Source organism: Theobroma cacao, chromosome 10 (assembly GCF_053813885.1).
Source record: "Theobroma cacao isolate CCN51 chromosome 10, ASM5381388v1, whole genome shotgun sequence".
Taxonomy (NCBI): Eukaryota; Viridiplantae; Streptophyta; class Magnoliopsida; order Malvales; family Malvaceae; genus Theobroma; species Theobroma cacao.
The window spans coordinates 4,942,406-4,961,216 of record NC_142648.1 but is presented as its reverse complement, the minus strand read 5'-3'; the positions used below and the strand labels follow the sequence as shown (position 1 = coordinate 4,961,216).

General features: G+C 34.1%; 2 protein-coding genes across 4 annotated transcripts; one reads left to right on the top strand and one right to left on the bottom strand.

The window, feature by feature from the left end:
* The first annotated feature begins 10,216 nt into the window (after positions 1-10,216).
* LOC18586489 (MEF2BNB-like protein) lies at positions 10,217-12,509 on the top strand. Of its 3 annotated transcripts, none has more exons than XM_018128605.2 (3): positions 10,217-10,445; positions 10,818-10,977; positions 11,526-12,509. In XM_018128605.2, the coding sequence occupies exon 3, from the start codon at positions 11,554-11,556 to the stop codon at positions 12,373-12,375; it is 822 nt and encodes a 273-aa protein (XP_017984094.2). In that variant the 5' UTR covers positions 10,217-10,445; positions 10,818-10,977; positions 11,526-11,553; the 3' UTR covers positions 12,376-12,509. The 3 variants fall into 3 exon arrangements, with proteins under 3 accessions (XP_017984094.2, XP_007009976.3, XP_007009977.3); XM_007009914.3 differs by having other exon boundaries at positions 10,818-10,980; XM_007009915.3 differs by lacking the exon at positions 10,818-10,977.
* A 490-nt stretch (positions 12,510-12,999) lies between these two features.
* Positions 13,000-18,148, bottom strand: FLD (protein FLOWERING locus D-like protein). The gene is made up of 5 exons (XM_018129510.2): positions 16,187-18,148; positions 14,853-15,614; positions 14,710-14,755; positions 14,475-14,599; positions 13,000-14,050 (listed from the first exon to the last, which is right to left on the bottom strand). The coding sequence occupies exons 1-5, from the start codon at positions 17,955-17,957 to the stop codon at positions 14,019-14,021; spliced, it is 2,736 nt and encodes a 911-aa protein (XP_017984999.2). The 5' UTR covers positions 17,958-18,148; the 3' UTR covers positions 13,000-14,018.
* Between the last annotated feature and the right edge of the window lie 663 nt (positions 18,149-18,811).

Here is an 18,811-nt window from a genome sequence, read left to right as displayed (position 1 = left end):
GATACAATCAGGTTTTGATTCATTCTACTGGTATTTCTTCAGTCATTTAGAATATTTCATATTGATCCATTTTACTAGGATTTTTGTATCATTTTTTTTATTTGTTGAGAAGGAGGATTGAGGATTTGTTTGTGATCGATTCATTTTATTTCAAGGATCTTCATTTGTTAATTCTCATTCTTTGAGTTTCTTGAAATTGAGTTGTTAGCATTTTGATTAATGGCTAGAATTGAGGCAACAATGGTGAACAAATCTTGAAGCCCTAGAATTAGCGATTCACAATTAGAAGATGTTCAATCTCCCTACTGTCACAACCCAAATTTTCGGGCCATGATCGACGCATGGGCCCAATGGGCATAGCCCACTAAGCCCAAGCAAGCCTATTTATGTGACTTCATTCATCGATTTCATCACTCGTTCTTGCAACCGTATTTTATAATTCTTATCAACAAATATTTCAATACTTTTCCATCGAAACCATATGTTCACATTTATGATTCAAAATAATGTCATTCGTGCCATCTCGTAGTGGCAACATTAATCAACATAAACGTCTATTGCTTAAGATATATATATATATATATCTTAACAATTTACATCAAGGTACATATGTTCAACGAAAAGGACTCTAGACTTCCAGTGGAGTGACCATAGTGAAGGTGCAGCTATTGAGATGCCATAGTACCTACCAAGAAGACAAGCATATGTGTGCGACTCAAACTAGGTTCCAACTACCTCTAAATCTGAAAACATGAATTTTAAAAACATGAGTATAAAACTCAGTGAGTGAACATAAGAATGGAACAAGCAATCAATAAAAAGAATTTGGAAATGATGATGCACTTGTTTTGAAAACAATGCGATTTGGTTTAATTTCTTTCTTCAACCCCCTTGTTTTGGACATTGATCAGTGGACTCTTAGTATTGCAAAAACCCATGCTCAATCATGAGGATAAGGGAGTGAAGGAAATTATATCAGAACCTGAGCAAAGTAGCAACGTGACAGCACATTTCTCGCTGCAGTAAAAGGCATTCTCGGTTTGCATACAGTTCAGTTTTTCAAGCCTATCTTCCACTACATGGGTCCAATTGACATGCTTGTTGGGTCATTAGAAAGCTAAGAGGCAGGGCTACGACTTTAGTGTTTATCACTTTACCCAGTTCTGATCGAAAGATAGTCAAAATTACTATCAAAGTGACAGCACTACACCACCACCGAGAGTTTCTAGCGGCAGCGAGAATCCATTTCGCTATAGCCAAATTCCTTGTTGCAATGAACACCAATTTGACAATACTTAGCAACTTTCAAAGTTCAACATGCAAGATTCACATATGCAAAACCATATACCATACTCATGAACTTTGATTTCATAAACATAGATGTATATATATAAATGCATAGATAACACCAATATCAGCATAATCACACCCGGCTCATGTACATCCCCCCACATCGTGCACATGGCCGGCGTCATCATGTGCATCTCCCCACATCGTGCACAATCAGTGCCATCTTGTACATCCCCCCACATCGTGCACACGGGCACTATCATCATCCATCTCCCACACCACCATCATCACCGGCATGTGCATCCCCCCACATCGTGCACACACACGGTTATAGTCATCATACACAATATCAACTATCATGCACAACATATATATATACATATATATATATATATATCATCATAACGAAATGGTGCATGAATCAATAACAATCACATATTACAACATAAAACCATTTAGTAAAAGCTTGTTCCTAAGGCACTTGTTTTAAGATAAAGTTGTATAAAATCATTTAAATGCTTTGTACAAAACAGTCACATTCCCAAAATGATTTTGAAATGCAATTCACTCACTTGACAAAACTAGCACCAATAAGGTCTTAATCCAAGTAGTCCCGAAATACCATTAAAACCTATATTTATCAATAAACCATAACAACCTCAATTAAGTTGTAAATTAAATCTAATAATTCTAATGAATTTACAATAGGCAATCTAACCTCTAACCTAACATTTAACCTAAGTTTCTAGTCTAATTCACAAACCCATTTGGCCAACTACTCCAATTTAAATTTCGTTACCTGGATGAGCTTAGAGGCATGAAAATCAACCAAAAACCTAATCTTTCCAAGAAAAATAATTTGAAGAAATTAGAGAATAAATCTGAAAATATAACCATAAATTCAAAAATTCCAAAACTTGGAAATATATACCTTTCAACCTTGAAAATGAAGATTTGAAGCCAAAAATCCTATTGTTGTTGAAAGTGAAGTAGAAATAGAAAATATAAGAAACAAGGAGAGATTTTTCTCTCTCTCTCATAGGGTTTAGATGTGCTGAAAATTGGGGTTAGAAGCTGCAAATTCAGTGCCCAAGAAGTTAGGAGAAGGAAGGATTAGGAAAAGAAAAGAAATAAAAAGAAAACAAAGAAAAATCACATGAAAAATTGGATTTTCATGGAGGTGGAATGAAAAATGGCATTGGATGGGTGAGGAAGAAGAAAAAGTTGCTGGAAGCTTGAAGAATCTGCTGGAAATTTGAAGAAGTTGCTAGAAACTTGGATATTTATGCCTTATATTTATCCATTTTCTCACGTAATTATCAAAATACCCTTAATAAGGTTATTTTGTCTTCTTCCTATTTTTTGTGCAATCTTTTTACTTTTTGACAATGAGACAAAATCCATAATAGTCTATAAATACTCAGGTTCATGAATACGTAAAAATTTAGATCCGAGATGTAAAATGACCATTTTGCCCCTATCGTGAAAATTATCATTATTTTTAATTTACTTATTTATTTAGCATCATAAACATCATTTATTCATTCCTTAGGCCTATTTAGACCTTAATAGCATAAAAAAAAACCCACTCGTAGGAGCCTACTAAGAAAAATTACCAAATTACCCTTGGTCCGTATTATCGCGTTTACTTCTAGTTACGTGTTTATAAAGGTCGAGATTTCACAAGTTCACTTCTGAATTACCCTTTTAACTCAGTAATCAACCTTAATTGGCATCCATAAACTTTATTAGTCACCGTATCAAAATACAGGGTACTACACCTACTATATACATCATTCTGAAAATCATGCATCAATAGTGATTAACCCCAAACTAACCTCCAACAATTACAATGCATGGAGTAGATCTTTTCTTCTAGTCGTGTCCATAAGAAACAAGACTGGATTTCTTGATGGTACCATTCCTGAACCAAATGTGACTGATCCTTTGTATGGCTCATGGGTTAGATGCAATAATTTGATAGTTGCTTAGCTCTTGGACTCCATTTTCCCACCTATAGCATCAACAGTATTTTACATGGATAATGCTCTAGATATTTGGAAGACTCTCAAGCAGAATTTTTCAAGTCCTGATGATGCACGTGTTTGCAATTTACAATACACATTAAGAAATGTGAATCAAGGTACTAGGAATGTGGACTCCTACTTTGTTGAACTGAAAGGGATTTGGGAAGAACTTAGAAACTTTAGGCCACTGCCACATTGTGAATGTGGCAAATGCAATCCAGCATGCTTTGCTAAGTACTCAAACCAATACCAAAAAGATATGGTATTTAGGTTTCTAAATGGACTCAATGAGTCATTCTCTGCACTGAGGTCTCAAATCATATCAATGGAGCCATTTCCAAAGCTGGACAGAGCATATAGTATGGTTTTAAGGGAAGAATCATAGAGAAGGTTGTTAATTCAGTCCAATCTTGTAATTAAATCTTCAGCCATGATGACCACTACTGATAACAAAAAAAAAAGGAAAGGGAGATTTAGTTTGCAGTCACTGTAACAAAAAGGGTCATACAAACGACAAGTGCTATAGAATCATAGGATTCCCTGATGATTTCAAGTTTACAAAGAATAAAAGGAATTTCAGAAAATCAGTAAACAGTGTTACTACTGCAAGCCATGAAAAAGACCAAGATGAGGAAGTTGTTGGTTCAGATTCAATGTCGCAAACATCTCTCATCAAGCATCAAGTTCAAAAGCTAATGACTCTTCTCAGTGATAGTGGTATAAACAGTGAAGATTGTATTACAAGTTCATCAAATACTTAGCCAACAAAGCCTTCTTTGGTAAATTCAGCTTTTGCAGGTATCATTTCTGGCCTATCTTGTTTCAATACTTCAAATAACCTTCCACTCAATTATAAAAATGTAAATAGGTTCATGTTTAAACAAGATTCTTGGATAATAGACATTGGTGCTATTGATCACATATCATGCTCTTTGTCTAATTTTGTTTCTGCTGTACCAGTCAATGATTATTTTGTTAATCTGCCAAATAAGGCTAGAGCCATTGTTACTCACATAGGAACAGTTAAATTGAACCCTTTGTTGGCTCTTAACAATGTTTTGTGTGTACCATCATTCCACTTTAATTTAGTTTTAGTAACCAAGCTCACCTCTTGTCAAAAATCTTCAGTTTTGTTTACTGATAAGATTTGTGTTATTCAGGATCTCCACTCATGGAAGGTGATTGGAGTTGCTGAAGTATCTTTTGGGTTATACTTCTTACAAGATCATTAAGATGAACATTACCTTTCAAAATTCAGTTTTGACAAACTTGTACACTTTCCATTACAACATGTTGTAAATGCTTGTAAAACAATGCATAAAGAGTTTGATTTGTGGTATTTTAGGTTAGGCCACATACCTTTGAACAAAATAAATGTTCTTCATAAGCAATTTCCTGACATTAGTTGTTCACAAGACTTGATTTGTGATGTATGTCTTTCTGCAAAAATGAAAAAGTTACCTTTTTCTATTCATACTAAAAATACAACATTTCCTTTTAAACTTGTACATGCTGATTTGTGGGGACCTTATGTTGTTCCTACCATCAAAAAGCAACGATATTTCCTAACTTTGGTGGATGATTATTCACGTTTTACATGGATATTCTTGCTGAGAAACAAATCAAATGTGTTGTGCATAATGCCATCATTTTACAAATATGCTAAAAATCAGTTTTCCACTTCCATTAAGTGTTTTAGAACAAATCATGGAGGAGAATTTAATCTCACTGGTTTTTATGAAAAATATGGGATTGTTCATCAAATGTCTTGTGTAGAAGCCTCCTAGCAAAATGGAGTGGTTGAGAGGAAACACCAACATATCCTTGTAGTAGCTAGAGCCCTGATGTTTCAATCTTCATTACCTTTGTCTTTTTGGGGGGAAACAATTCTGACAGCTACTCACATTCTTAACAGAGTACTAACCAAAGTATTACTTGATAAATCACCCTATGAGTTGTTGTATTCCAAAATTCCTTCTTATCAACATCTTAGGGTATTCGGATCATTGTGTTTTGTGTCCACATTAATACAAAATAGGAAAAAGTTTGACAAAAGAGCAGTTAAGTGTGTATTTCTTGGATATCCCAATGGTATTAAAGGGTATAAAGTCTTTGATATTAGTGCCAGGAAGTTTATTTTATCCAGGAACATTGTTTTTCATGAACATATTTTTCCATTTAAGTCACTGCAGCAATCCATAGACCAGTATTCATTTTCACAAACACCTGTTATGCATGAGTTTCAGTTTGATATTTCAGCACTTGACATTGTTAATTGTCCACCAAATCTCATATCTACAGCTGAATTACCCTCTTCTACACCTGAACCGTCAATTAATGCTAATTTTTCACCTAACTCTACTAGTTAAAACACAACATAACCTGTTACTGTCCAAAATAATCTTCCTACCCAAAATGCCCCTACTGTCCCTTCACTTAGAAAAAGTAGCAGACCTAAACATGTACCAAAATATCTGGATGTCTATCAAACCAATTTGCCTTCTACTTCACAATCAGTTACCTCACATCCTATTGCCAATTTCTTGTCCTGCCATTAATTATCCTCTGCCCATAAGACATTTACTACCAGTCTATCACAAATTCATGAACCTAACACATATAATCAGGCTGTTAATTACTCTCACTGGAAAGAAGCTATGCAATGTGAACTAAAAGCTTTAGAGGATAATGCTACATGGAGTGTTATGCAAATGGGTGTTTAAGGTCAAAATGCATGCAGATGGAACTGTGGAAAGGTATAAAGCTAGATTAGTAGCCAAAGGGTATAATCAAGTGGAGGGCTTTGATTATCAAGAGACTTTTAGCCCGATTGCTAAACAAAGTACAGTGAGGGCATTTATAGCAATTGCAGCAGCAAAAGGATTATTTTTGTCACAACTAGACATGAGTAATGCTTTCTTAAATGGAGACTTGGAAGAAATTGTTTACATGGACCTGCTTTAAGGTTATTCAGTGCAGGAGGAGTATCCACCTGATTCCAAGTTGGTATGTAAGTTGCAAAAGTCCATCTATGGTCTCAAACAAGCTTTGAGACAATGGAACTCAAAATTTACACAGTCTTTTGCAGACTATTCTCTCTTCACTATGGTTACAACTAGCAAAGAATTTATTGCGCTGCTAGTTTATGTGGATGACATTGTCATAGCTAGCAATACAACTCAAGCAGCCGATCGAGTCAAGAGATATCTGAGTTCTCAATTTAAATTGAGAGATTTAGGAGCAGTGAAGTACTTTCTTGGACTAAAGATAGCAAGGAGTTCAGAAGGAATTTCGATTTGTCAGAGGAAGTATACATTGGACTTATTGGAGGAATATGGTATGCTTGGGGCAAAGCCTATAACTACCCCTATTGACTACAGTCACAAGTTAAGCAAGTATTCTGACAGCAAAGAAGTTGTTGATTCAACAAGTTACAGGCAATTAGTAGGTAAACTCTTATATTTAACATTCACTAGGCTTGATATCTCTTATGCTATTCAAGTGCTATCACAATTCATGGAAAAACCAAAGCATGATCACTTATCAGCAGCATACAGGGTATTAAAGTATCTTAAGTCAGCTCCTGGTCAGGGAATACTCATGAAATCATATTCAAACTTGGTTATATCTACCTATTCAGATAGTGATTGGGTAGGATGCATTGATACTCGAAGATCAATCATAGGATATTGTGTGTTTTTGGGAGATTCTTTAGTTAGCTGGAAGACCAAAAAGCAAACTGTGATAGCTCGAAGCTCCACAAAGGCTGAGTACAAGTCAATGGCCTCTGTTTGCTGTGAGATCATGTGGTTGAATTACTTATTATCAGATTTTGGCATTAAACAATAATCAACAAAACTTCATTGTGACAACCTTTTTGCAATTCATATTTGTTTTAATCTTGTTTTTCATGAGAGAACAAAGCACATAGAGATGGATTGCCATTTTATTAGAGAAAAAGTGATTGAAAGACTGATTGAGCCAATTCATATATCTACAGAATTGCAGGTTGCTAACATATTGACTAAGGCACTACAACTTAGGCAGTATCATTGGTTGTTGAGCAAGATGAATATTCAAGACATTCATGCTCCACCATGAATATTCATCTTGAGGGGGAGTATTAATCTGAAGAAATGATTGAGTGATTAGTCAACAAGTGTATGCAAGACTAGGCACGTGAAACTCACATGCTTAGTATATTTTGAGCATGCGTGCTTCAGTAACTTATGTAATTTTATTTTTACAGTTACAATTAGTTAGAGTCATTCTTCTCTTATATAAATAGACCTCTGTAGTTAGCTAGTATTGTAATGATTTTCCAGAATAAAATCAATTTTCCTTTCCATAGAGATTGTTTTTCATCTTTCTCTTCAACTCTTCGAACATACAATGCACTCAATTAAAATATATTGTAATGTTTATTTTAAAATAAGTAAACACAATATAAAATTGTAATACAATCACATTACAATCAACGGCTATAATGTGATTTTACTGAAAAAAATCAATATAAAATCTTATATTGCAACTTCCTTTGCCATGTTATGAAATTTGATTTGACATTTTTATCTTTTTTTCATTTGAAAAAAAATACAAAAATCTCTTTTAACATAACTTACTCTTCTTGATTTGATATTTTAAATATTATCAAACAAATAAGGGAAGTCTTGTATGGTAAATTAAAACAATAATTTTTTGATAAATTTAAATATATTAATAATAAATATAATCAAGTATAACAATTACAATTCATATAAGAAAATAGACAAATCAATCAATATAATTCCAAAACTTAATTTTTATCACTTTAAAAATTTAAAAAAATTAGAAATAATTTATATATTTGAAAAAAATCTATAAAATTTCAAAAACATAAAAATAATTATTTCATTTTTAGAAATTCTAAAAAATTTTAAAAAACCCCCCAAAATAATTTTTAATTGTTTAAAAAAATTCTAGAACAATAAAAAATAGAAATAATTTTTCTTTTTAAGAAAATATAAAAGATTAGAAATCCATCAAATTAACAATATATGTAGAATTTTTGGAAAAATAAAAGTTATTCCACAATTTTTAAAGCTATAAAAATTATTTCCTCTCTGTAATTTTTTATAAACTTTTAAAAATAAAAAATATTTCTCTTGCACTTTCATTTTTTTTCAAAAAATCTCTTTTTGGTTTTTTAGTTTTTATTTTTTCAAAAAATAATAATAATAAATATATATTTTAAAATTTTCAAAATTGCTAACAAATAAAAAGTTATTTTCTAATTAATATTAACATGGATTTGCTCAATACTTGGTTATTTGTTGAAAAATTTATTTAAGAGATGATATGATATACAAATTTCAAATAAAAAAACATACAAGTATATTAAATTTGCTTTTTGATATATATGGATAATTTTAAAAATTACCTTTACATTTCTAATAAAGTATTTGTAAACCAAACGCTATAATGTTATCTTTTTCAACATTTTAATCACATTTTTTTTAATATATCAAACGCTATAATATTATTTTACTAACAATTACATTTCATGCAATTATATTTCCTATAATGTAATTGCATTATAAGGTACCAAACGACAAACGTAACCTTAGTGTTGATTGATGATTTACTTTAAAAGAATAACAAAAAAATTGTGGAATTTACATTGCTTTGTGAGCCTTTTTAATAGCTTTTAACATGGTTGACACATGTAATTCTTGAGGAAATATCTATCAATTGTGAAATTTTCACTAATCTCAAATTCAAATTAAAAATATATATGAAATCTATGAAATAAAGAATAATTTTTTAAATAACTTCAACCAATATATTTTTATATTTAAATTAAAAAAGAAATAGTCTAACAAATCACATTATCTTGTCATCTTGGCAAATTAAAGCAATGGTCGAAATCTATATTCAATGACCTAATTATTAGAAATTAACTATGAAATAGGAACTATCCTTAGTATAATTAGTGACAAATTTTTTTACGTGTATTTATGGGAGAAAAACTACAAAGAAATTGTTTGGTAATCATAAAATGATTTGTTGAAGGAAAATTTTTGCTATGTAAAATATTTTAATGAAAAATATAATATTTTATGTTGTATGGATAAATTGTTGAAAATATTTTCTATTATTTGAATTATCTTGTAAAAATTTTTTTTCATCATAACCTATCTTCAATAATTTTCTAACATAACACGATAACAGTATTAACATTCATCAATTATACAATACATCCAAAATATTTTTTTGACCTTAAAAATATTATATGCAAATAATATTTAACCTTTTTTATTTAATTTGTTAAAACAATAAATCATAAATTAAAAATTAAAAAAAGAAAAGGTTTTCACGAGTGAAATACTTATTTCTTATTTTATATAAATTTTTTCTAATTGACCTTAATCGCTTTGCATTATATTAAAGATTATAGTACCTTATCAAAAATAAATATATTATTATGATCCCTAAAAAAATATTGAATAAAAATAATTAATAACACTTAGTTGAAGAAAATAATAATATTTTACTATTTTATTACTTTGTGGAATCAATCTCACAAAATGAAAAGTAATATTTTCTGATAATTTGTAAAATATTTTACATTTTGTAAAATTTTTTCTCTTCCAGATGGAGAAAAAGTTGAACGAAATTGGCCGGAAGAAGGGTAGATTTGCATAATTTAATATAAAGGCATAAAGCCACAAAACTCATTTGCCTTTTGTCTTTATTCGGAACAAGAGAAGAAATCGAAGGGTGTACAAACGTAGCTGCTGGACATCCAAGACACCCAATTATTTAATATTAAGAATAAAACATACAAAATTACTTAAAAATCCTTACCCATAAATTCTTTAGTATATAATTGCTATATTTTACCGAGATTCTTTACCAACAAAATGACATACGCATAAAAAATAGAAAAAAAAATGGCAGAGCTTCATAGATGAGACTTAAGAGAAAGAGAGAACATAAAAAGTAAAAAAGGGAAATCGTAGGAAAAAGAAAACCAAGGGGCGTCTTGACTCTCCAAGTTTGAAGCTTGAATCTTTCTTCTTTTGATAGAGAACCTGAAGATTGTTTTTCTTTTTGGGCATATGTAACTGTTCTTCTAGCGGTTTTTTGGTAAGTGACTTCCCTCTGTTTTTCAAATTATTTGATTACATAGCTCCCTTTAATTGCATAAATCGAAGTCAAAAACAAATTTTGATATCTGGGTTTTTGTTATGATGTAATGTTTTAATGTGGGTACTGATTTAAATGCCTGATCTTTTTTGTTTTGGTTTAATGGGTTGTTTTTGTTTCTTGCTTAATTGAAGAGGCATATGATTTTGAAGAATTTATGCTTGATTTTTTTTTAATTTTTTTTAGGGGTGAAACTGTTTAGGCTAAGCTCAATTTGTGAAGAGGAAAAATTGTTGCTTAAATAAACAAATGGTAAACTATGATATTAAACCCTACAATTCAATCTTTCTAATTTTTATTTTTCTTTTCCAGTTTTTGGACTATCCAGGAAACATTGTGTGGGAATGATTTGGTATAACTTGAAGGTTTACTTGACCGTAGAGAGAGCCGACAGGAACTTAGACCCTTTAGAAAAGGATTTGGCGCTTTCTTGTCAAAATTGAGTTTGCATATTCAGGCATCCAACAATTAGGTCGTAAGTGTTTGTATTCCAAACTCCAACTCAAACAGATGTGTTCAAATCCCTTTCCCAAATTAAAAAAAGAAATTTGCATATTTGGGTTCTAAAGCTTTTAATGGGGTATAGTTTGAATTTTGCCTGTAGAACAGTTCATAGTTCAAAACTTAGAACCACTAGCAGCTATGAATGAGGTGTGTGATGAGTCTTGTTCAAACTTGGGATCGATGTTATTTTAATTGTTTCTGTTTACATCAAGATAGAGGGAGTTAGGAAAATGCAAATTTGGGATGGTATGAGTAAAATTTGGCATTTCCGTTTATAATTGCAAACAATGACAAGTTTGTTAAATTCAAGACTCAGATCAGTTATTTTCTGTTACTTTTTTTTTCCAGATGAAATATATAACTACTGGGATAGATATATGCATTGATAGTTTGTCCTTCAAATGAAAAATGATTTTCCCAGTATTCTGGATTTTCTTTTCTGTTTCTTTTTTTTTTTAAAAAAAAAAAAGGCTCCCCTTTGATATGCATTGCCATTTGTGATTTTTGACAAACCAGTGATGAATTGTCATTCACCTTCAACAAGATGAATGGATTCTCCACTGTGGATGGCTTTGTGGAGATAACTGAATCCCTGGCAGAGATGATCAAGTACGTGGCGAATGAACCCTCCGTGGGTCTTTTCTATGTTCAACAGCACACCCAAAATGCAGTTCCAAATGTAGTTAATCTCAATAATCATGTTGTAGAAAAGTCTCGTGAAGCAACTTTGCACACAGAGGACTTGGAAGATTCTATCACCATGGTGAGGTCGATGAAGGAATGTGGCTTTCCTATTGCTGATGAGATGATTAAGGACATTAGGAATTCTCTAACGATAATGTCAGCAAAACAACAGAAGAGAGGATTGATCCACAGTCCTGCTTCAAGCTTTCAGATGAGAAGAACTAGCTCTTGGGGACCAATGTCTTGGGGTCGTGGCTCTGAAAATGTCCAGCAGGATGGAAGTAATTATTTTTCAACTGTAATCAAGTCAGCAAGGCAAAAGGCAAGCAATTTTAAGTGGCCACAACTTGAGTCCAAGGAACAGATACAGAAGCAGCCCCAGAAGCCACTGTCACATCCTACTCCACCACTATCAGTTGCATCTGCCAGTACTGGTTCATCAATTCCTGATACAGAAGCTGATGAGCTACCCTTATCCTGTCAAATGGCAGATGAAGTCCATGAAGAAGAAGAGGAAGCAACTGAAGATGATGTCAAGCCGTCGCATCACAATTTATCGTTCATGTCCGAAAACTATGATGATTTCAAGGCTGATAAAGAAGCTAAATTAGAACAATGGTTGGAAGGGACTGAAGGCAAAATGGATAAAAGCAAGGGAGACACTGACACAGGTGGGCTTTAACTTGACAGCATTTAGATTGAAGAAGAAGAAGCTTGAGTTGTGTAAATACTGTTGCTTGTTGTAAAAGTATGTCCAGAGAATGGTTATATACATGGTTATATACAAATTAATTGATGGAGCAATTTATTCTTTAATATCAATGATTTGGTGGTATAAATAAAATTAAAATTGCAGTATTCAGTCTTATTGTTCTTTCCAGTTCTCTGAACGTTTTTGACAGTTCCGTCTTCAAACCCTTGAAAGAGCGGTTTAATTAGGCAAGCATCTCTAGTTTTGCTTGCTCTTAATGGCCTCCGACCGCAGGACATAGCAGTTCCCCTCTCTATCGTACTTGGAGACCATTTGGGTCATTCTGCAGTGACGGGGGCTTATGGCTTCGTGCCAAATAACCAGTCCATCAAACCAAGGAAGACACCCACACCCAGTGGCGCCAATGATTGTCCTACTTACTAGACTTGCCTGCATCATGCCTTGAAATGTCCAGCAAAATGGTCAAATCCCAGGGCCGAAGTGCTGTTCAAGGGTGTTTTCCTCCAAATAAGTAACATTAGTGTACCTTCATCTTAAGGAGGAAACACAATAAAACAACAAAAATAAATGGAAGGATAGAGAACACAAGTCAGCAAAAAAAAATTATAGTGATGTTGGAATTGAATGAAAATCTCCAGATGTATTCATCAATGTTCATTACTCCAAGCAAACATCGATAGGAGCTTCTCAAAATATATTTTCAAATCTTATAGACATAGTATTTGCCTCAACTTTCTATACAGCCTGATGTGCAGTTAGCTATTTAAGATAGTGCCTTCAAGGTTGGGGTGTAAGCTTAACCAATACTATTACCCCATCAGGCGGGATAAATAGTTGGCACAAGATGTTGAGATAGATATCAATTAACCCTTGCAAGTCATCTTTAACCAAAGATTTTAAAATGCAGCTAATCATTCTGCAGTCTTGAGGTCATAGAAAGCAGCATCCTCGGATATGGTTTAATGTCACTGACAGCATCGAGAACAGTCCCATCTTCTAGTTGCTAAAGACACTGCTCAGTTTCTCTGATGACGTGAGAATATAAAAGAATCAGTGCCTGTTCTGCTTCTTATGCGGAATCTTACTGAGAAAGCCTCAGTTATGGCAGAACATTTTCTCCATCACATCTGGTCACAACTGGCGTCATGACTATTGGACGGCTTTTGATAGCCAAACTTTGATCACAAGCTTCAGAATTGCTGATGTCAGAGAAGTGATTTCAAAGGCCAAGTTTGGTGCTGCAGCAAGTGGCAGGGATGTCTTCAACAGGGAATGATCAAGTAAAGCATCCCCAGACCGTTGCCACCATCTGGTTCTTGCTCAATATATAGCTAGCTATAGCATTTTAACCTTTCCGGATATAGGCCAAAGGCAAGGACGTCTCCACGGTGCTAGTGATTGAGCCAAAAGTTTAACCAAAATAATACAGTTCCCTACTGGTGGGGGTAGAACTTTTGGTTGCAACTTGTAAGCAACATTCTGAAGAACTCAGAGACAAGATCCATCCATTTAAGAAGGGAATCTGCAGAACATTCTGGCTTAGACAATGTCACTGCACTATAACCTCTCAAGATCTTCAGGATCCATAATGAATTCACCATCACATACCCAGCTCATTGCTTCAACGTCTCACCTAGATTTTGCCCTATTAAAATGGAAGTTTCAATATTCAGATTTTTAAAATATTAACTTATCAAAAAAGACAACTACAGCAACAGACCGACCAAATAAGTAAATTTGGACAGTTCAATAAAGCATAAATCGCATTTATTATCTTGGCTTTTCCATCACAAGTCACTTCAAATCAAGAAGAAACAAGTGGCAAAAACAGTAGTATCCCCATATTTTATACAGAGGAAAACACTCCTGTGAAGTACAGAAAGACAGAAGAAAAAAACAATTAAGACATTTGACACCACAATAGCAACCAACTGACACAAAAACAATTGATGTTACTTTAGAAGTAGGAAATAAAAGAACGAGAATACAACTCGAACAATCAACTGCATGACATGAAAATGAACCCAAAAAAATGAAGCTACGCAAGTAAACTAGAAACCTTCAGATACCTGAAGTAGAGATGTCAGGAGGAGCCTGCTTTATCACTTTTATTTCCTCTGACACGCTGCCATTTACCGCATTCAGAATTGGAGGAGGAATCAACCCTTTAGTGTTGCGCACTATTTTGGCCCTTCTGCGAAAATAAGGAAGAAAGAAGAAAAGAAGATCAGGTAATATTCCTTCATTAATTATAAGGAGATTGTCAACCTATACAAGAATAAAATTGAAACATTTGGCTCTTACCTGATGAATTTTTGCTTCAGGGTGCCTGTTTTCAGCTTTGACATCCCTTTACCAAACCACAGAAATGTTATTTCATGCGTTAAGACAAAAGTAATTTTCATATTTATGGATAAAGGAATCAATAAAAATCTAACAACTCTCACCTGATTTTAGAGCCAAAGGAGTTGAAGAGGGTTTTCGAACGCCCCTCTGTGCTTTTATAGAAGCAATGACGGAATCAGCAGTAGGTCCCAAACCCTTCCTTCCCACCAGCTTAACTCCCAGCTTCTCACACAGGTAGTTCAACCTCATCTCATCACCGCCTCTCACTTCTCTCAGCTCAAGTGCCTGTTGCCTTGATAACAATGTGTAAACATGCAGCTGTTGTTGCTGATTAAAATGTGATTGGAGCTGCTGAAAAAGCACCTTGTTAGAATGTTGCTGATCTGTCTTTGAACCTTCCTGATTCTTCTTTCGGGGCTCACTAAATGTCACCCTCAAAATAGCAGGTGACTTTGGATCAGCATTCCTCCGACCAAAAATAACAGAAAAACTCCCAAATTCTAAATCAGGTTCTCTGAACAAATCCATGAGTAGAGAAGCACAGGAATGGGCATTATTAGATGGACTCCTGTAAATCTTTTTCTTCCCAGTCCGAGTCTTGGCATATTGAGCCATATTTGCAGCTTCCCTTAGCCCAGTAAGAAAAGCTCCATGCATGGTGGCAGGATACCGCCTTGTAGTGGCCTCCCCTGCAAAGAAAAGCCTTCCATCTCCCACACTTTCTGCTAATATATCATAGTCATCCCCAGATGCTCCCACTGCAACATTAGAGTATGAACCTAGGCTGAAGGGATCACCACCCCATCTGGTACAGACAGTTTGGAGGGGCTCCGGGACAGTGATTCCTTGTGGTTCATATATACCTAAATGCAACCATACACAAAGCCTCAGAATAATTTCACATAACCAACAAAAACCTAAATCTTTGGACTTAAGAAATTAATTACTGCCAGTTAACATCATAAACAACAACCAAAACCAACAAAGTTAAAATGCACAAAAAATGTAGTATTAATTAACTTCACTTGATTCAAATACAAAGGACACTCTGCTCTTCCTTTATAGAATATGCACATAAAATCAATGAGAAACTGCCTAGAGTTATTTACTATTCAAGGAAGTTGCCAATAAATTGAGCCACACATGCAACTAATACATAAAATAGATAAAAAAATGCATCATATGTAAACCCTTTCTTCAAAAAATATGCACATAAAACCAAAGAGTTATCTACTATTCAAGGAAGTTGCAATTAAATTGAGCCACGCTTAGAAACAATACATAGAAAAAATTAAAATGCATCATATGTTAAATATATATTTTGTATCTAATGAATGTATTTTGGTATTTCAGACTACAAGATAGATTTCAACTTAGAGAAAGAAAGAAGCAGCAATAAATAAAGCATGTCAACACATGAAATTAAATTTATTACCCTTGAGAATTTGGAGAACCTGGGTTACTGCATCTGTAGGAGGCATAGTCTCAAACCGGTGGGCAGCTTCTCCTGCCACTAAAGCAAGCAAGAGTGGACCGCCAGCAACTGTTGCATAGCTGTAAAATAGAAAAAACTCCCCTCGACGGTTTGGATCTTCAGTAAGATGCCCGAAGGTATCAAGATCTGTACCCCAAAATACGTAAGGAAAAAGCATTCCAACCTTATTCAACAACCCAAATCCCAACCTCTTTATGCCATCAAGCTTCCTCTGAGGCAACTCAGGAATAAACTTGATTGACCCACTCTTCAAAACTCCAAGAGGCACTGTACATAATGCCATATCGCCTTCATACACCTGACTCCCGGCCATAACCTGCACTCCATCACTACCATACCTAATAGTATGCACAGTTTTCTCATACAAAATTGGCACATTTTCTGCCAGAGCCTGAACCAACCTTCCATTCCCTCCAGGCAAGAAACAATGATCCCCTCCCATGTCATATGGATCATCTTGGTCCCAAAATGCAAGCGAAAGCTTTGACACCAATCCAGCATTTGCATATTCCAAATTTGCAAGATGCCAATTAAACAAATTCATCTCCTCTTCAGTCACCGCATCCCTATAAACCTGTCTAAACGTCTCCAACGCTGCCCCAAGTGAAACATCCATTGCGACATCCCCCATTAACTGCCTAAGCCTACTAGCCTTATCCAAAAGCCGATTAAAAGCAGTCTCCACCTTCATATCCATATCCGGATCCACCGGCCTCCCATCCATCCGATAAAGTGGGCATTTATCCCTCACCTTAAAAAGTGAAGCACCCAATTGTTTTGCCACAATCCCTAACGGATTCCCCAACGTACCTGTCAACACACTCCCACCTAAATCTGCAGCTGCACTCACCCTATTCCCTCCTTCCATCTTCTTTGTATAAACCCTCCCACCTGCTCTCTTCCTCCCTTCCAAAACTGTCACCTTAAATCCAAACCTCATTAACTGTCTAGCGGCAGCCAGCCCCGCCAACCCGGCACCAATTATAACCACATTACTTTTACTAGGTTCCGCTGGAATTTTCTCCTTAATTGCTGGGGCAACCCCAAAATTTATATATCCATGTGTAACTAAATAATTATAAGCAGAATCTAAAAGCGGACTACAATGTTTCGGTATAGAATCAACAAACATTTCTTTAGTCACCCAATTGGATATATTTTCGCGCCATTTCGCAATAATGTGATTTCGAATAAGAATATAATTTACCTGCTCGATGCCACCAACGGAGGAAACGACGCCGAAGTCAATTTCTTCCTCGGTGAGAGAATCAGCAGGGAATCCAGCAGACAGAGCGGTAAGAGCCTCTGTCGTTGATTCCTTATTGATCACGATGATCTCGTCGGCGATTTTGGGTGGTGTAACCTGTGTCGTCGCCGTCGATGATGACGGAATCGAATTAAGGTTAGGGTTAGAGTTTGGCAGGTTGGGGTTGAAAGAGCCGTTAGGGAAAGAAAGGACGTGAAATGATGACGTTGAGGCACTACGTTGAGGCCTCCCGCGTCGTCGTTTTTTGGGGACTGGGAAGGAGAGGAGGTGATCAGTGAGATGAGGAGTGGCATTAGGGTTAGAGTTAGGGATTGGGATTGGTGTTGGAGTTGGGATTGGATGGAAATTACGGTTAGGGGTAGGGTTTGGTAAAGGTGGAAGGAGAGTAAAATGGGGAAGAGGGAATTGGGAGAATTGATCAGGGGTTTGATTGGGCGGGTTCATCGAATTTTCGTTCACGGTAATTACTGAGAGAGAGAGAGGTTGGGAAAGGGGTGGTGATGGCGGAGGAAAAGGTAGTGTTTGTTTCCCACGAAAATATTACTAAAACAGTTCGGATAGTTGAGCCACAATTCAAAGAAAATCAAATGTTACAATTAAACAAATAATATTCTTCCTTTCTTTTTCTTTTCTTTTTTCTTCGATACTCATGTAATTTTGTTTAGCTCATATTTCTATGACGTTTGATAAATCGAAAACTTTTAGCATGAAAAATAAGTATCAATTATAATTTTGAAAAAAGTTAAGATATTATTGTAAAAATTGTTTTGATATTTTCCTCAAAATTAAATATTAAACAGTTCTATTTTTTATTTGCTTAAAATATTTCTCATTAATAAAAGTTAAAAATGAATAATAAATAGTCAAAAATGAAAAATGATAAGACTAATGTGATTAACTTTCAAATTTTCCCTTGATAAGATTCATTGAATACATTAATTAGTTTTATTTAATAAAAATTTAAATAAATTTTTATTTTTTTATTATGTTCATTAAAACATTTTATATTTTTATTTTAAATTAATAAATTTTTTTTAATTATGATATATCAAGATGTTACGTTATCATTAATTATGATATTTTAATATATCATGTGATATAAACTATTAAGTGTCATTTTGATTAAGTTTAACTTTTATTAATTTTATTCAAAATGAAAATATAATAATTTATTTGGTTCAAAATAAAATTAAATGAGTATAATAAAAAGTAATAAAAGAATAAGGGATTTTTTTAATTTTTATGAATAGTTGAGAAGCTTTTTTAAGTATCATCCCTCCTAATTTTAAGCTTTTTGA

What these genes read in the sequence shown, in the direction of transcription:
- FLD (XM_018129510.2), bottom strand. Translation starts at nt 17,957, where the DNA reads ATGAACCCGCCCAATCAAACCCCTGATCAATTCTCCCAATTCCCTCTT. An exon ending in GGTTCTCCAAATTCTCAAGG is followed by an intron (nt 15,615 to 16,186) that starts GTAATAAATTTA and finishes GGTTGCATTTAG; the next exon opens with GTATATATGAACCACAAGGA. An exon ending in TCCTTTGGCTCTAAAATCAG is followed by an intron (nt 14,756 to 14,852) that starts GTGAGAGTTGTT and finishes GGTTTGGTAAAG; the next exon opens with GGATGTCAAAGCTGAAAACA.
- LOC18586489 (XM_007009915.3), top strand. Translation starts at nt 11,554, where the DNA reads ATGAATGGATTCTCCACTGTGGATGGCTTTGTGGAGATAACTGAATCC.